This window comes from Triturus cristatus, chromosome 5_1 (assembly GCF_964204655.1).
Source record: "Triturus cristatus chromosome 5_1, aTriCri1.1, whole genome shotgun sequence".
Lineage (NCBI taxonomy): Eukaryota > Metazoa > Chordata > Amphibia > Caudata > Salamandridae > Triturus > Triturus cristatus.
In genome coordinates this window covers 40,465,003-40,483,844 of record NC_140587.1, presented here as the reverse complement: position 1 = coordinate 40,483,844, position 18,842 = coordinate 40,465,003, and the positions used below count along the sequence as shown (strand labels likewise).

The window sequence follows — 18,842 nt, the reverse complement described above, 5'->3', positions numbered from 1 at the left end:
TTTCAAATATGTTTTGAAGGTTTTGTTTAAAATATATATTAAAAACGTAATATCATTGAAAATGAATGTTCTTCTTTCTCTGTATCTGTTCCACCCTCTCTTCATATGTACCTTTCTACTTTGCTCTGTCTCTGTACATTTGTGACTTCTTCTTTGTGTATCCGTCTGTCCCTTTATCTCTGTATCTCCCTCTCTCTATTGGGGTAGCTTTGTTGCTCTTCGCCTTTGTCTCTTTTCCTGTAACTGTCTATATTTTGCCCTTCACCTCTCTTCCGTAGTTCTCTGTGTAGCTCTCACTCTCTTTTCTATTTCTGTGTGAGGTTTGGAGTATACATTTCTGTCATTCTTTAAATTCTTTCTTCTTTTGAGTCCTTTGTAAACTAAACCTTCTCTCCTGACTCCCCCACAGGTCCTGGCGTGGGTCTTGTTTGTTGGCACCCTGTCCTATGTGAAGGTGATGATTGGTCTTATCCTAAGGGATGAGGGGCACAGCGCCCTCGTCTGGTGTGGAGCGGTAGTGCAGTTGGGCTCCATGATTGGCGCCCTCATCATGTTCCCATTGGTCAGTGTTTACAGCCTCTTTCAGTCGGGAGACCCCTGTGATACCAACTGCCCCCCTTGAAGGCAGATCGAAGACCGCCAAGACACTGGGAGAAAGAACAGTGGGTTCACTGCTGCCTTAAAGCAGATCTGAGACTTACATGGCAGGGTTGGCAAAGACTTTGGAACACCAGCTTCCTACCATGAATGCAGCGGCAAGGCAGATATGTCAAGGTGGTGGGTGTAAAATTAATGTACTGCCCGCTTCCTACCACAAATGTAGACCTAATGAAGGCATATCGTGCGGAGGGGGCAATAAATGTAACAGCCACTTGCAACCATAAAAGTGTCTCTAAGGATGACCTGGTGTGGGTGTGGGTTCAATGCACCATCAGTTGCCCAGAATGAATGTAGGTCTGAGGAGGGCCAATCTCATTTTTCCAAGTTGCCCCTTGGGGTCCATGTTGACGGATGACCAGAAACGACAGCTGTCGATCAAGACGTCAAAATTTGCATAAGCCAGCGTCCCACCAGCTGCAGGACAGGAACTTGAATTCAATATGGATGTGAAAGAATGAGACCGGGAGGACACAAAGCAACGTGACACCAACTGATCAACAGACTTAAGATCCAAGGAGAACCCAACACAATGTGACACTAACTGTACAGCTGGAGACGAGGTAGAAAGAGGACAGGGTGTGGTACTTATATCTTATAGGAATGAACCTGTGTGGTTGCACACAAGCTCGCTCTATGACTTGATGCATGGGGTGGTATGATGATACGAAGATAAGAAACCTTAGCAGATGTTAGAACCTGACCCAGCGAAGACCTCAGACCTTCCTCAAATGTATTTTATTAAGCTTTTAAAGGAGCAATAAAAAAGGCAGTATTGTTTATAGATATTCTCAACAATAATTTCAAAAAAGTTTGCCTTCATCTTCCATTACTGAAAATTAACCCCCCGTAAACTCTCAGTTCTCCCCCCCTCCCTGGATCAAACCCTCCATACTTGTTTCAGTCACGAATATATATAGCTACAACGTCTGCCTAATACCACTCCCCCTGACCGACTCTTGTGTCGTCCACCATTTTGAGACCCCTCTTCTGTGAAAGACTTACAAGCCTACACCTCGGTGGTTGTTTTCGGGATGGAGCGCCTCTAGAGTGGTATTGCACACATGACACCTATGGGTAATCGTGCGCTATAGAAGTTATAATAACATGACCCCCAATGACTTTCAGAATGGAGGTGTCGCTGCTCTACGCCTGAGCTTCTCCATAGTGAGTATCGACCATGAGCTGTAGAACCACTGAGAAACTGATGGAGGGGTCTGGTCGCTTCCACTGAAATGCTTATGCTACATTTCCAGTCTCTACACAAACATTACAAAGTCATGTACCATTCTGCTTGAGAGATATGTTGCTAATGTTCTGGCCTCTGACACAGGACAAATTCTCTTGGGTTGATGGGGAGCAGGTAGGCCAGGGTTTGTTGTAGTGTCCAGCTTCTTCTGACCGCTTTGGGCATTCTCACCATATATGCACCGCACCATATAAATGTAAAATGTAAATGTAAATCCAGTTTTTGTAACGCGCACAGCAACCCAGAGGCATCCCAGCGCTGGGGCCATCAGGAAGATTAAGCGAGCTATTGCCCAGAGTCACATGGTGCTGGGATGACCTGCCGCCAGAGCCGGGGATCGAACCGTGAGCCCCAGCGCCCGCTGTCAGTCACCCTGGCCGCAGCGCCACACCTCTTCCCACAGCTCTTCCAGCAACACTGCAAGGATCACGCCGTGTGTCTTCACTTGGGTGTATTGCCAGCCTTGCACTACTTGATATGAATCTTTAGGTTCATAAAGTTGATAGAGCTTTTGTAAGTATCCCCTCTCCGTGACAAGTCTCATTCTAACAAAGAAACTGGAGACGCAACATTTGCTTCCCGTTGTTTCATGGAAGCCCATTCTTTGGCTGTGAGGCCCTCTGCCAGAGAGCGGTGAGCTCGGACGCACACCTTTTAGTTTTCCAATTACCTTCTCGAATAGTCATGTCTCTAATAGGAGCTGGTTTTATGTGTCGCTGGAGAATCCAGTGACAAGTCTGAGCATAGTTTAATCACTCAGACTCTTTGAGACTGGATCCTTTGGATTCTCTCTTGCAAGGATCAAGGGATTTTATGATCTAGCGCCTTAAGACGCAGGAGCGGCGCAAAGGTGACGCAAGGGCTCATAAATAAGCCCCTCAGTGTTTTCCATCCTTATCTTATAGCTGAAAGTGACTTTAACGTTTTGAAGCTGTGCTTCTATTTCAGTTAGAGAGGACTTGGGGTCACCCACAGTAAGTAGGACATCATCCACCGACAGAGCGTTTAGATGTGTCTTGACCAAATGGGATCCGCTTTCTGCTGTCAACGATTCGGATGCCAGGAGTTCTTTGCAGAGAGTAAACAGTTTGGCGACGTGGTGTAGCTCTGTTGAGTGCTCCCTGTCATCTACATTATTTTGGATCTTTGGACATTTAGGGGTCGATTAGGATGGCGGAAGGCCATCAGTCCGCAATCGACACATGGACAACCACCGGTCACATTAGCATGGCGGTGATGACCGTGGCGGTGAGACATTCCGCCTGCCACTTTTCCGCCGGTAGCAGTCCGCACCCTTGCCTGGCGGTGGAGCTGGACCGCTAAAATGGGGCTGGTGTAGGGCCAAGCTCCGCCGGCACTTTTATGATGCCGGCGGAAGCCAGCTTTTCTGCTGCATTGGAACCGCCGTGCAAAGGCTGGCGTAGACAGGTTCCGGGGGCCCATTGTGGGCCCCCAATGTGTTGGGGGTGTGGGTGCACTGGGGGGGTAACCATGGTACCCCCTACATGTCCCTGTACTAGGTGGCAGGCACTGTGCGGTGCCTGCCACGCAGTGCAGGGAAATGCAGGACATGCTCCTTTTGACATCACGGCGGTGCTGCTGGCAGCAGCAACCGCCGCAATATTAATGGCCTCGATCGTACCGCCGTGGTCGGATTTCGACTGCAGAGCATACTAATTGGACCGGCGGTTACGCCGCTGTCCTTGCGGGAAGTTTTTTCCCGCTACCATGGCGGTCGGGGTGATTTTCGAACCGCCATCCTAATGACCCCCTTAGTTGGTTAGCAGCTATAGGCCAGAGGTCAGTGCCCATCACCGTGTTTATACAGCGAGCTTGAAAGCCCATTGCCGCATTCTTTCTGTTCTAAAGGATCAATCCACCTGGTCGAAGGCTTTAGCTGCATCTAAAGAGACCAGAATTGTAGCCATTTTCTTTCTTTGCACTTTTTCAACTCGGTGGACTGTGTGCTTGATATTAGAGTGGGTTTGTTTGTTAAGACATGATCCTGCCTGATAAGTATAGAGTAGCCAAGACAAAATCTAGTCCAATTTCTGTCAGTAGCTTAGCGTAGATTTTAGCTTCGATGTTAATGACTGCCCTTTATGAGACTCATAAAATGGCGATTACAACCTTTTTTTGGAATAACTGTGAAGACAGCTTCTCTCATGGGGTGTAGCCTGTCTATGTTCCGCTACATAAAAAGAATTTAAATTTTAGGTACTAGTAAGTTTGAATATGTTTTATGTTTTTACTGATTTATTAATGTGTTGGGCCTTTTCTCTAATAATAGGTGTTTCTAAAATATTTGTATGCTCCCTGGGATTGTAGGTAACTTGATTTAGTGGGTCTGCTGGGCTCAGGGACACTTTACCTTTATAAAAAGCGATTTATAGAATTTCCTAAATTCTTCAGGTTTATCACTTTCCTTTGTGAGAGTTTCACCGGTGAGAGGGCCAGATGTGCGACCCCTTTCTGCATGCGCAAACGGGTTAGCGACCAGTTTGCACATGCAAAAACTAATAGGGCCATGTACAAACCCTATTTAGCAAGTCGCAATTTATTTACGACTCGCTAAAAAGGATTTGTGACTCGCAATTAGGAAGGGGCGTTCCAAGGGCATCCCTTCCTAATTGTGACTCACTACCCTATGTAAGAATGTTTTGCGACCACAATTGCGGTCGCAAAACACTCACAATTTACCGGCATCTTCAAGAGGGTGGTAATGCACTCGCAAAAGGGAAGGGGACCCCAGTGGACCCCTTCCCGTTTGTAAATGCAGGGGAACATTTTTTAGGGACAGGCAGTGGTCCCAGGGACCATTGCCTGCCCCTAAACATTTAAACAAAACCGTTTTTGTTTTTAATGCATCCCATTTTCCTTTAAGGAAATCAGGTCGCATTGAAAAAAAACCTGCTTTATTTAAAAGCAGTCCCAGAGATAGAGTTCTGTTGATCCCAGCAGGCCACCATACCTGGGAGGGCCAGCCATTCCCAATAGGGTCCCAAATTGCGAGTGCCTCATTAATATTCATGAGGCATGCAATTTTCGACCCCATTGGAAATCACAAACAGTGTTGTACATTGTGATTTGCGACTTGCAAATTACGAATCGCAATTTGCGAGTCGCAAATCACAAAGGTCGTACATCTGGCCCTAAGACCGGTAAAGGAGGAAAAGTTCATTGTTATTGACATGCCTGTCCTCAATTGTCTTATAATGTTTGTCAGCTTGAATCTATTAGATATAGGGAGGTGCTCACAGAATTCTCTTTCGGTGTCCTTAAGTGCCTGTTCTAATTTTCTAATTTTAGGAGTTCTAAGTTTCTGGCTGTGTTCCATAAGTAAAGCTAACTTCTCCCTGGTTACTGCTCTAAAAGCATCCCATATGCTTGAAATCTATGCAAGATATTCTTGTATGTGTTAAGGCAACTGCTTCTCTGAGTATAGGTTCCCTGAGTAGCAATGGATGCAACCCCCAGTGAGGTGCCTGGAGCTCTTTCAGGCCTAGGTTTATGATGGAGTGTGAATGGAGACAGCACTCTGTCCTATGTCTTCCCTACCATGAAGAGATACTAAGCGATTGCTTACCAATGTGAGATCAGTGCATATGTGAAGAAAGCATGTGAGAAGTATTTGTAATCTCTCTCTAATGTGCAGTGTATGTATCAGTAGATGTGGAGAGTGTGTGAGAAGTATCTGTAGTTTCTGTCTAATGTGTGATTATGTGTAGAGAGCGTGTGAGAAGTATCTGTATTCTCTGTCTAATGTAAAATCAATGTGTGAAGAGCTTGAGAGAAGCATCTGTGTTCTCTGTCTAATGTAAGAACTGTGTGTGAGTATGTGTGGAGAGCATGTGAGAAGTATCTGTATCCTCTGTCTAATGTGAGGTCTATGGGGCGTGGCCAAGATGGCAGCGAGTGCGGACGCACTTTACTGAGCTCCACGCGCAGCCTCTGAAATTATCCTGTAGACGCGAGAAATGAGCCGATAATCCGGGGTTTAAAGGTGTTGTGCCCACTACCCGCATACACACTGAGCCCCTGGTGCTAGAGCGGTGGCACAGTAGGAGAGACGCTAGAGGAGCGGAGCTGGGGCTGCTGGCGATTGCGGCCTACGACACTGAACCGGCCGTCTGACGGAATCGGAGGACGGAGGAGGCGAAGACTACCATCGGCTACCGCCGGTTGCGCCGCAGGGAGAAGCGCCGATCCCTCCCCCTTTCCTGGGGCTGAGACTGGCGATATGCAGAGGGCGGCATGCAGACTATGGCCCGCTGACACTGTGGTGGTAGATCGAGAGGCCGGCACCCGGTCCACTCTTCACCTAGAGCGGCGCCCTTCATCTCTATGCCCCCGGGTCCTAAAGTATGTGACACTGGGGACCGCTACCAAGGTGTTCATGCCCGGTGGCTCTCCCCTCCTCCCTGGGGACGGATCGAGCCTGCAAATGAGAAGAGGAAGGCGCTGAGCGACCCACACTGTGCCTTGCTACCATTGGGGGCGTAAAGGGGCTGGAAGACGGCAGCAGGGCGGGATCTGCATGCAGGCGCCGCGGGTGGCCCCCGCTTAATTAATTGCTTCTGCTGATGATTCAGGAGCCATTGGGGGTGTAATGGGAGCATGAGGAGGATGGGGTGCCTGCCAGAGGTCACCAATAACTAAGGCCTAGGGGAGCATGACGACCCCATCCTACCACATCAGTTGGAGAAGTGACCGAGGTGACTTGGTTACCCCCCACCCCCACTGTGTGTGGCCCATTACTCTTGTGTTATAGCATGAATGACTGCGAGGAGGAGGTGCTGGAACTGCTACCCCCTACACAGGGCCTGAGGCAACTTAGGTGCATTCTTCCCCTGTGATTAGAGGACATAGAAGAGAAGGAATTGTATCACTGGGCACACTGTGAGGCCAGAGCGGGGAGGCGTGCAGTGGCCTCCCGTGGGACACGAGAGGGCTCATGGGGGACTGCGGTGTGGGACGAGCCCAATGAGCCCGACGCCCCTGCTGCCGAAAGGACTGACCGGATCTCAGCGCATAAAGGGGAAGTCGCGAGTAGACAAATCGCAGCCCCAGCAGGCTGAGACAATGATGCCTGCAGCGGATGGGGGAGATGCCGCACAACATGGTGCCCCTGATGCAAGTGCCCCGCCTGATCAATCGCACAGGTTCGATGAACTTATGGCAGCGATACTGGATATTAAGACCACATTGGGACCCAAAATAGACACATTGTGCCTCGATATGGGCTACCTAAGAGAGGATCATAAGAAACTCAAGGCCAGAGTAGAGGGGTCGGAGTCGACCCTGGCAGCTTTGCGCCCCACTGTGTCCACGACCACTGACCAACTCAAATCTCTACCGCAAGAAGTGGAACACTTGGCAAACCGGCTGGAGGACCAGGTGGGGCGTCACGCAGGAACAATATCCGCATTGTAGGGCTGCCGGAGCGAATAGAGGGACCAGCCATCAACCTATATCTGGAAAATTGGATCTCCAACGAAATCCTCCAGGGTAAGGTGTCAAAATTCTTCTCCCTAGAAAGGGCGCACAGGGTCCCGGGTGGCCCTCCATGTCCGGGTAGCCTGCCGCGACCAGTGGTGGCACGTTTGTTTAATTACCGGGACAGAGACTGCGTCCTTCAAGAGGCCAGTTCTAAGGGCCCCTGGCAAGTAGAAAACCCAATGGTGCACATCTACCCGGACTACACACTGGCAGTACAGCGCCGTAGAGCCTCATACACGGAGGTCAAGAGATGCCTGTGAGAGCATCAGATGCAATATGTGCTGCAGTATCCAGCTAAACTGCGCATCCGCCACAAAGAGTCCAATGTATTCTGGTCCACTCCAGAAGAAGCCTGGTTACGAATGGATCACCATGGGCTTGCGCACCCTCCGCCCAATCCTCAGATGGAATCACGGCCTCCTTGGACATCAGTGGGCACACATGGGGGCCGGAGAAGGGGTAAGATACGATGACCCACCAAGATGCAGGCGGCAAAGGAACGGGCACAGGCCCTCAAGACTGTGGAACGCCTTAATAACACCACAGCACAGTCAAGATCGGACTAGGATGATGGGCAGAACCGTCAGTTGCCCCTAACAGATTCGCAAAGTGTGGAACTACGAGAAGGTCCAGAGATGACCCCCCAGATGGCGAACGATATGGGGTGAAGCGTGGTAATGTGTAGAGATTTAAGGCAGAGAATCCGTGATCAAGCATTATTGGACATGAGAGTTTGGCGGACTCCCTGAATATCCTTTTTCTGCGTACACACAAGTGGCGCTAGGATGACCAGTTGTTAATAGGGGGTGGGTGTGAGGTTCTTGGTTGTTATTTTTTCTCAGCTCCATGCTCAGGGGACCGAATTATGAGTTATCATAATGATGATTAACAGCGGCAGCCAGGAAGTGTGCTTGGGAAAGAATACAGCTACGACCCCAGTAGACGTTTAGTAGCCGAGATAGCAATTGTTTTACGAAATAGTTATTTTTTAAAAAGCATATCAGTGCATGTGGCCAATTGCCCGTTGGCAAGCCGGCCTTGGGTGGGGAGTTGGGGAAATGTTATTCTTAGTTAATGTGATCATTGTTTCCTATTATGCAGAATGGGGGTTGCAATCACGAGGTATGGGGCGGGGGGCTGGGCGGTTGGGGGGCAGGCTGGGTGGTTACCCGGAGAGGTGACACACTGAGGTGCATTGGCATTTTTCTACTCGCACTAAATGGCGAATAACAAATACACACTTTTGACTTGGAATGTAAGGGGGCTACCAGGGTGTGTTAAAAGGCATACAATATACCAATATTTGTGATCCCACAAGGTCTCCATCGCATTATAACAAAAGACGAACCTTACCACACAGACATAAGCCTCACTGCGCAAGCGCAGGAGGGGCCCAATCCTCAGATGTCATTGATGGGAACCTGGGTAAGGCGGTATCTAGAGCGCGCACAAAGCTGCCGTTCTGGCGTTGTCTCCCCCTTTCCCCTATGGGTAGAGTGACTATTGCCAAAATGCTACTTCTTCCACATCTATTTTTTCACGGCCCTACCGCATAGACTGCCTCGAAGTATATTTCAGGAATTAGAAGCGATTTTGGTGAGGCTTATATGGGGTAGCTCAAGGTCTCGAGTGGCACTCTGTAAACTGTATCTGCCGCTCACGGATGGGGGGTTGGGGGCACTATTATGCTGCAGCGCAGCTCTAGTGCCAATGAGATGGCTAGCGAGTGGCCAGATGACAGAGATGTCTAGCTGGGCATTGCCCCTAAGGCGCACAGCTATAATAGAATGGCTATCTGGCACCACTACTTCATTTCAGAAAAGACAGGGCAACCTACCAATGTTGGCAGCCAGGCGTAGCTGGCTTAGATACGTGATGCCTAAAAACCAGGCACCACCATATGCACCTATGCTTCCGCTAGACAATTTGCTGGGGACATTTGCTTGTCATGATCACCCGGAGTTGGAGGCTTGGGTAGAAGTGGGACTGGACACCTGGGGCGACTTTTTCGTGGACGCGCAATTACAGAGCCTGGAAAGATTGGTGGAGGACTTTGGTATTGCGCCAGGTACTTTTATGCTTTATATGCTTCTGGCGAGGCAATTCCACCAAATATGGGGGAACGTTGAACTAGAATCAGAATCTTCGCAGGTACTGCAAACCATGCTGACACATGGAAAAGACAGACATGCAGTAACATAAATATATACCTCCCAACGGCCCGGTCCGGGCCCCCTGTTGTCAAACCTCCGTGAGTGCTGGTATTCTGAGCTATCAATCACCATGAGGGATAAGCAGTGGATGCAGTGTATAGGGTATCCCAAGAGCATATCTACCAATGCCAGGCTGCAGGATACGCAGTTTAATTATTTGCACCATACATGTCTAACACCACACAAATTGGCCCGCATGTATCCCACTTCGGTCGACACATGCCCTCGATGCTCCAGTGCCGATGCACAGTTCCTTCACATGGTTTGGTCGTGCTCCGGCATCAGGGCTTACTGGAGTGAGATTGCGGCAATGCTAGGGGAAGCAACAGACACTATAATTCCAAAACAAGCCCTCCATTTCTTGCTGGGCATCACTAAGAGATCTGCAGGGCGAAAAAGCCTCAATAAATTCTTGGATCTGGCTTTGGTACTAGCAAAACGCAGAATCGCCATGCCCTGGATATCGAGCGTAGCTCCCAACACACGCACGTGGTTAATGGATCTTCGTAGGGCACTGGTGGCAGAGCACACGGCACAAACACTAAAGGCACCCAGAAACCCCTCACAGACCAATGCAATACAGTGGCAGGAGTTCTTGACATTCATGGATGGCAAATTGAACGTATCTAGTTCCTCCCAGGGGTGAAGGGGCTTCCCAGGCGGAGCAATTCCTAAACCATGCTGACATACACTGGCGTGCAAGGAGTGCAACTGGTAAGGCAAGGACCAGTTTAGCTTGACATGGTCTCTGTCTCGTGGGCATAGGGGGGAGTGCCCTCTCCCTTCCCCCCGGCCTCTCTCTTCCTACCTCTCTCTTTCTCCATGCTCACTCTCTCCTTCTTTCTTCTTTCGCTCCCTTGTTCCCGCTGCCCCCGCCCTCTGAAAAGTACACGCATAAGCTGCCACCCTAACACATATAAAACCCAGAGCATATTGTGCATGTGAGATAGTTCAGATCACATTGTTTACAATTAATGTGAATTGTCTGGTGTGAACGCAGAGCGGAAGGATGAACAGAAACGTCAGTTGTCTTATATTCACTGATTAAAGAATGGATAATATACTGAGGCATGTATGAGAGGCCAGATTTGGCTTTCTATTTCTCAAGTGACACCAACATACAGAGTGGCCTGGTTCCCCACCAAGTGTCATATGTGTAAATGCCACTGTACTGTTTTTTGTACAATAATAAAGCTGGATGAGTTTATTATGTATAAACCTGTGAAAACACCAATAAAGACGATTTAAAAAATAAATAATGTGAGATCTATGTGTGGAGACCATGTGAGAAGTATATGTATTCTCTGTCTAATGTGAGATTTATGTGTGGCTCTGTGTGGAGAGTGCTGGAGCCCAAAGAAGGATTCTCCTCAATGGTTCCGCTCTTTACATACACCCACTTACAAATTAAACTGCATGGGGAGTCCTCCAGGCTTCGGAGAGGTTCATGGACCTTTTCCACCGTGCTCAGAATTAGAGTATATCTGAAAACAAACTCATAAGTACGTCACGGGGATTTATAATTATCTATGAGCCAATGGCGAGAGGTTAAGATGGTTTTAAAAGGTTTTATTTACCTAATAAGATTGAATCTCAGGTCTCTTTATTCAGTTTAGTAGTTACAGAAATAAGAAAAGATTAATCATCGATATCAATACTTGTGTTCCATAAACCCAATAAACTAGCGAAAGGATCTGTTCTAAAATCACAACCCATGAAGAGTTCTCCTGGAAAAGAGGGATCCATAAGGACGAACTTCTGATGAAGAGTCGTTCCAGACAACTCAGCCGAGTTCCCTTACAATTGCAGCAGCAACAGGTTAGAACAACGATCTGTGCTTTAGCATCGATCACAAATTAGCAAAGGTAAACCACCTCCAGAATAACTAAAGGCATCAACTCTCCATACAGAAGAGTCTGAGGCATGAAGAAATCCAGCAGCAGGACCACCAGACAAGTGATGGGGATAGAGGTGTGTGGTAAGTGATTGTCTAACTAGCTAGGAGCACTCATTAATATAACCTTTCAATGCATGTATCGTTTGCTCCCAGACTCCTTCTCTCAATGTCCAATCAGAACAGCCCGTTGGGTGGTGTTGTCAGTCATACCATGCATTTTCTTCCGATTCCCACAGTCTGCACTTGCGTCATCTGGATTGCTACAATTTCGCCAAACACAATTGTTACGTGACAGAAGGTTCCCATGAGAACCCTCTAACATAAGCTAAAGGCGCATTATGAGTTCCAATGCAGAAAGAAAGACTCAGTCAACAAATATAAAGATACATCAAGTTAATTTGAAAGCGACATTTATAAGTCTCTGCCACCCTTTGTTCCTCACAGTTTCAAGAGTATATTATTCTATGTGGAAATGATCTAACATGGCCTGAGAGGAAACTAAATGAACAGAATATTAAAGTCAACACATTTCTAAGATGACATGAATGTTAGCTGTTGCACAGAATACTTTACTAAGAGCAAAGGTCAAAAGTAAAGCGTGGGGCCGAGTCACTGCACAGGCCAAGGTATAGCTGCCTTGTGCAAAATGTTTTTGAAAACGTGAAATTTTAAATGAAGCATTTCTAACAGCATCTTCCACTTTTAAATTTCCTATTCTGCAATATGGCTTTTAATATAAAGAAACTGTATTTCTAAAGATATTCACACATTTTGCAAGTTATTTCTAAAACGTGGGTTTCATTTGCATTTTTAAAATGTTCTATATTGGATTTCTAATATGCTAAATATGTTGAATTTTAGATATGTGGTCATTTCTCTCAAGAGCTTGTAAGAACTATCTGTAGTCTCTGTTTAATGTGAGATCCGTGTGTGAGTATGTGTGGAGAGCATGTGAGAAGCGTCTCTATTCTCTGTCCTATGTGAGATCCGGGTATGTGCTGTTGATGGTGACCTCAGCTAGGCCTACCAGTGCAAGGGGTTCGCCCTTCTCTGCACAGAGTCCTCAGACCAATATGAAGAAGTTGGCACAGAAACTGGAACAGAAAATACAAAGTTTAATAAACCTCATGAGGTGGAACCACATTCATACAGCACCCTGTGGTGCTGAATGAATGTAGCACACAGAGTAGAAGAACCATGGGTCTTTTATACCCACACAGGGGCTCAGAAAGAGGGCGGTACAAGCACACATAGGAGAATTACATACATAGATGGTCATACAGAAATGCACAGTCAACAGTAAAGGAGGAGCTAGCAGTTGCTGACTCTGGTAGAAACAACCTGACAGCTACAGGTTAAAAACAGATGTATGGACAGTTAGATTCTTCTGCACATGTGCAGAGTAGCAGAGTCTAAGTATAGCCAGTCCTTTAAACAGAGCACAAGGGTAAACAACAGTGAAGAAGGAAACAGCCCTTGGTGAGCACATGGCAGACAAAATGGCTGCCAGAAATACAAAATGGATTCCACAAAATTGACATGATAGCCTCTAAATACCAGATGGATTCCGCTAATGCTAATCCAATCGCAGCCAATTTACAACAGATGACCCTTTTAGCATTAGCTGAAGACATCTCCCATAATCCAGTAGGAAAACAAAAAAAATATGCACAATAATTTTTACTTTTTTTTTTCTTTTTCCATAAATTTATCAATATCCTAATTCATTGCTAGGTGGGCATTTCTCATTCTAAATATTGTTAAGCTGGTATGTATAAGGTATAAGCAGGAGTACAAAGAGAACAGAGCATTGGGTCATACAGATAGCAGGAGAGAGTAATTACTATTATCAGAAACAGAACTATTAGCTTTCTAGTCCTAAGCAAATCCTAGAACCATCCAGTAAAAACATTTTCAAGGGTCCTATGCATTTCAGTGACCAACAGTTTCAATATCAAAATAGTCAACAGTAGATATCTAATAAAAATATTTTCACTAGACTTTTCCAGTGTTTCCTTTATGAGGGCTAGAATATCAATCAAGAAAAGGGTAAAGTAACATTTATCGCAGAATAAACATTATTCCCAATACAATTATGAAAGCAGTCAGACATATTATTACAAAAATGATCCTGGATCCAGAGGACCAGGAGGACTACACAGGACCATAAGAATTAGGACGAAGAGCTGCAAAAGGTTGCTCCTCCTCAAAAATGGGACGACCAAGGGGGTACATTTTCAACAAAAAAGAAAAGGAAGTCCCTGGGAAATTAAAGCCGCTGTACAACCAAACAGAGGGGCGTCTTCTCCCTGTGTCCGTTTGAGCCTCACAGGCAGGCTCTTGTTGTTCCCATGGTGGAGCTGCACGACTCGCAACTCAGGAATCATGGCCTAGTTTCAAGGGAAAAGTTTCTTTTTTCAGGATAGGGCAATCACCCACCAGGGCAAATGCTCTCAGCGATCCTGTCCAGTGTCTCAGGCAGTGCACCAGTTTTCTTTATCTCAATTTAACAGGCACCAGAGACACAGCACCTGTACCCTGAACTCAAGTCCTTCCCTAACTCCTGTATTGCTCTGCTGGCACACTGCTCTTTCGTTGGGGCCATAGATTTCATTCAGTGTGCCCAGGTATCTCTTGACCAACAAAGGTGAAAACTTTACAGCCACTTTGGGACCAGGTTTCAGAGGCCTGATACTAGGATCTCTGAAGCAACCCTTGTTTCAAAGGGGGTTACCTCAAGCAAAAACGTTCTCGCCTTCCTGGTCGGTCTGTGACTCTCGGTTGGGCATCAAAAGCTTGATCCACGATTACTCCTTTCTGATTTGTGACCCCGTCTTTCGCCCAAGACAGTGGCAGGGGTACACACTTCACATCCCAGTGCTTCCGGCCTTCTACCTTCACTGAGGTCCTGGTTGCCAGCAATGCCTGTGCTGGTTACCTTCACTTTGACTTCAAGCTGGACTGGTGCTGACTCTCCAAGCTGGATCTGATGTCCGCGCCCCTCTGGCAATGGTTGTAAGGCAGCAGATATCTATTGGTGGACAGAACAAAAGGTCTTTAGACAAGGCACAGAAATAATCTATCAACAGAGAGGATAGTCTCAGAATACTTCCTAGTCTAGGGACGCCCCATATATTAGCAAGGCACCCAAGAACCACTTTCATCTATGTGAGAGTAAAAGAAACAACAGCCTGGACCTATTGGCAAGTATAAAAGGAACTCTTTGGTGAACTGACAAGAGTAATACGTCACCCAATCCCAAGCAGCCAAGGAAGTCTGTGTTCATTTTCTAAATTCTGAGGAAAAGAGAAAAACAATACAGACATACTCCAAATCCTTACATCTGTATATTCCTATCTTAATCATCTAAAGACCCTCAAGAAAAAAGGAAATGTTCTACACTTTTACTCATAGACTTTGCATTACTTGTACAGGACTGCAGACACTTCTAAAATGATTTCTCTTAATAAAAGCACCTACATTGTATGCTTAGGACCATGCTCTCATGTTATAAGAGCAACAGGAAAATCTAAAACTGCTACTTTAACAGGGATTCCTATTACATAAAGAACTAAAAAAACTTCAACATAATGGGTACATTTTCTCCAACAGAACATCTTGTGACACACAGACTCCTATAAAACCAAATTTTCCTCAAAAATGTTTGCTAAGGATCACATAGGTATCTTCTCTGCATTCTATTTTTCACAATCCAAACTATGCAACATCAGCTCTAGTAAGGACTGTCAGTTTATTTACACAGACTAACTAATAAAAACTAGCAATGCCCTTGCAAAACTGTATGTAGCATGAGAATACCAAACAATAGTGGTGTTATCACCTGAGAATTTTAGAACAAAAACTACCCACAGCTAGTTCCCCTTAAAGATCATATAAGGAAACCACAATCTAGACTACTCATCCTTTCATAATTTCATCAGACAGGATGGGCAGTAACATACCAAATTTATTTATTCATTTTATTAATGCTAATCATGTTTAAAACAGTATTACTGAATAGCCAATTAAATGTCTCATGGCTATTTCACAGACAGTTTAGACAGGCTCAAAAGAAATTAGGAAAAAGAGAGAGAAAACATAAATTTGCCTACCCTTAATTTGTAGAGGAGCTAGCCTCCTCCCCCCATTTTTGACAGTAGGAAACCTGCAACAGGTTTCATTCTGTCAACACTATCAACCCCAATTTGTAGCAACTGGGCATAAACAAACTCTGAGGAGCTAAATAGCATATTCAGCTAGCTAAAGAACATATTCCTTTAGCAAATGTACAAGTGTAACACGAGGGCACTTGAATTCAAACTAAATCCCATTGCTTCCTTAATTCAGCCCTAAAAGCATTAGTGCTATACATATGACAGAGCCATTGTCTTAATAAAAGCTGACATATACCATTATTATTATGCAATCTAGTCATGTGAGTGAACAAAAACTTGCTTTTGCCAAAAACAGTAAGCAAAACCTCTTTCTGTCTCTGCCCTGCCGTTTCGTCTTTTAAATGTCGAAATGTCAAAGCAAACGTTGCGCTGAGCCCTGCAGGCTTCTAAATGTAGAACTTCGGCCTTTAACCTATGCAGCTGTCCCATCTTGCGTGCACGGTTTTCATGGGGGTGTCCTAATTCAAAATGACCCTGGAGACGGAAAGAGCAACAACAAAACCCACTTCATTCCTGTCTACCAGCAATTCAATGGTAAACTTAATACCTTCTGCCAGTTATTTTGTACATATTTATATTTGTAAGCAGTGTGCCGAGTGCTTGTCTAGCAGTATAGATGTCAGCTATTAAGTCTATGCTTACATATGTGCATTTACTGGAGCCTAAGGCAGTTTAAAAGCTGCTCTGACTGGAGAAAACTCATTTAAATAGTGAATTTTACTCAATTTCGACTTTGATGTTTAGGGCACTTAAAAATGAATATCCTACAATGTTTTTGCATAATAGTCATCCCCAGAATGTCCCCTACATATCCCAGAGATGTGGCATCAGAAATGTATAATGTATACCCTTATAAAAATGAGTTTTGTACGCCTGGGTAAAGTGACATTTCACATCTAAGTGACCCCCTATTGCTGTATAGCATGGCTTAAATTCAATTTGGATGCTAGGAGGTCACAGTATCATTATTAGGCATTATAAATATTAAAAAACGAATTTAATGCACCTTTTTTAAATAACATTTTTCATTTAATCAAAATAGATATATATATATATATATTTTTTTTAATAAATCTAATCATTTTGATGTGTCCACATATGAAAAACGAGCTGCATCCCTTGCCTATCATATTTAAACGCATTCATTCACAGCCCTAAGAACAGAAACTTAACTTGAAAGTCTGCGCCACTTTTAAAAGACAGTCATTATTATTTAACATCCAAAACCACTCTTATCCTCATTTAAAAAGGCATTAAGAAAATAAATCCCTACTGTCAATCTGTCCTCTGTTTATCAAAAATAATGAAACTATATTTCTAACTTTTAAAACAGCAGTCTGAAATGCCGCATTTTACACCGTGTTTGACTTCAGCTGTTCTCTGTGGCCGGAGTCAGAAATACCCACGTGCTGACACAGCTGCTTGACACGTAAAGGCGTCAAATTCACACGCCTTTCAAGTCAGCTTTGCCAGCCAGCACAAATCTGTCATTCTATAATGTGTATTTTGGGTCAGCAACAACCAATTCACTCAGATAATGTAAATGCCTTTTAATACCTAATACAGAAGGATAAATGCTGTGACATTTTGTATCTTAATTTATCTATTGCAAAACACACAATTTCGTTTTTTGAAGCTTTTTTATTCCTATTAAATGTGGATTCTAATTTTATCTTTAACAATGTGGCAATTTGCACACATGTATAGTGTCTTACTCTGTCAATTTAATGATAGCGTGCAGCTATTTAGCATATATTATATAATTCATTGCTGGATTCTTTTAAAATGTATTTCATTTTAATGATAATTGGCATAACAGAATGATGACAAAAAAAAACATTGAGCTCATTCCAGACATTTTCAAAACGGTGTCATATACTCAGAACACATAATACAGGGCACTTAAGGCTAGCCATTCTTGCACCAGGTGCGCAATCGCTACTTACAAGTACCACTAATGACAAACCACAGACATTTAAACACACATTTAATCCACAGATCAACACTTAGGATAAAACCAAAAGACAGCCCACAGACTGTACTTAAACCAAACCATTTGTAAATACTAGTTGTAAGTGATATTCACTAGATTTGGCTGGCAGAACACCAAGAAAAAAACGCTCTGCATATCACCACTTATGAATGTTACTAAGTGCACAGACCAGGATCCTTTCTATGTACATATTTAGTTCCTCGGGGTACTAATCACCAAAGAATAAATACTTTTTTATACCTAAACCTAGTTAAGTATCCCCTCTAGGGGAGCCGGCTAATTATATACAAGTTTAAAAATGGTACATCAAAGAAGGCAACACATTCATAAACTCACCTAGGGGAAAACAAAAAGACCATCACGCATTTGCTTACAATTAACTGCTTTGTTCTTCAGCTCTAATGCTTTCACATAAATGTTCTTTCGCTGTTCTTTTTTCAATCAAGGCTTGCTCATGCTGCATTCGTTCATGCACTTCTTTCTCCCACATTCGTACACAATCAAACATCTCTTGCCTAGTCTTTCGCTTAAACATACATTGTTCCACATACTCAATCATTCGTAAATCAAATGACCCATACATAGGCCAACGCAACTCAGGATCCTTACGTGTATTTATTCCATAATGCACTTTACATTATAGAAGAAAGACCATACTTAATATACATATCCCTATTAGACGTCCCCTCCGGGGGCCCGGTTGTGCTTCATCTAGTTTCAAATTCAAATTGGTACCACTACAAAAGCTACATATCCTATGAAGTGTGCTAAAAACAGGCATGCCAACAATAGTGCAGAATATCCAGTATTATAATCAAAGTAGCACTTAAGGTACCTTTAGTACGATGTGCCGTTCAAATCAATTCAGATAGAGAAAATTCTCCTCATTACCTGCCTATATAGATTGCAATCCATATATAAATCTCATGACAAACCAAGTTGGCCAACACAAATCTCCAAATCCAAAAGCCACAGTAAGCGTTACTAAACTACCTTACCAATCCCAGGCATCAAAACCAACAGCAAGCGCCACAGAAGGACACTTACCAATCACTTGGTGTCCAGGTTCCAACTGCCAAGTTCTAAAATCGACCAAATGGTCACTGCACGGCGAATCAACAGAAGAGATCTCAGTCGAGGACCGGCACCACCTGGATGG

The 18,842-nt window shown here is 44.8% G+C and overlaps 1 protein-coding gene across 2 annotated transcripts in view; it reads left to right on the top strand.

Annotated features, from left to right (window-relative positions):
* Positions 1-4,680, top strand: part of LOC146830108 (riboflavin transporter 2-like) — a 349,232-nt gene extending 344,552 nt beyond the window's left edge. For both annotated transcript variants that reach the window (XM_085604327.1, XM_085604328.1), the window contains exon 4: positions 410-4,680. In XM_085604327.1, coding sequence (XP_085460453.1) covers positions 410-622 — 213 coding nt within the window. In that variant the 3' untranslated portion in view covers positions 623-4,680. The remainder of the gene's footprint in view (positions 1-409) is intronic.
* Positions 4,681-18,842: the final 14,162 nt, after the last annotated feature.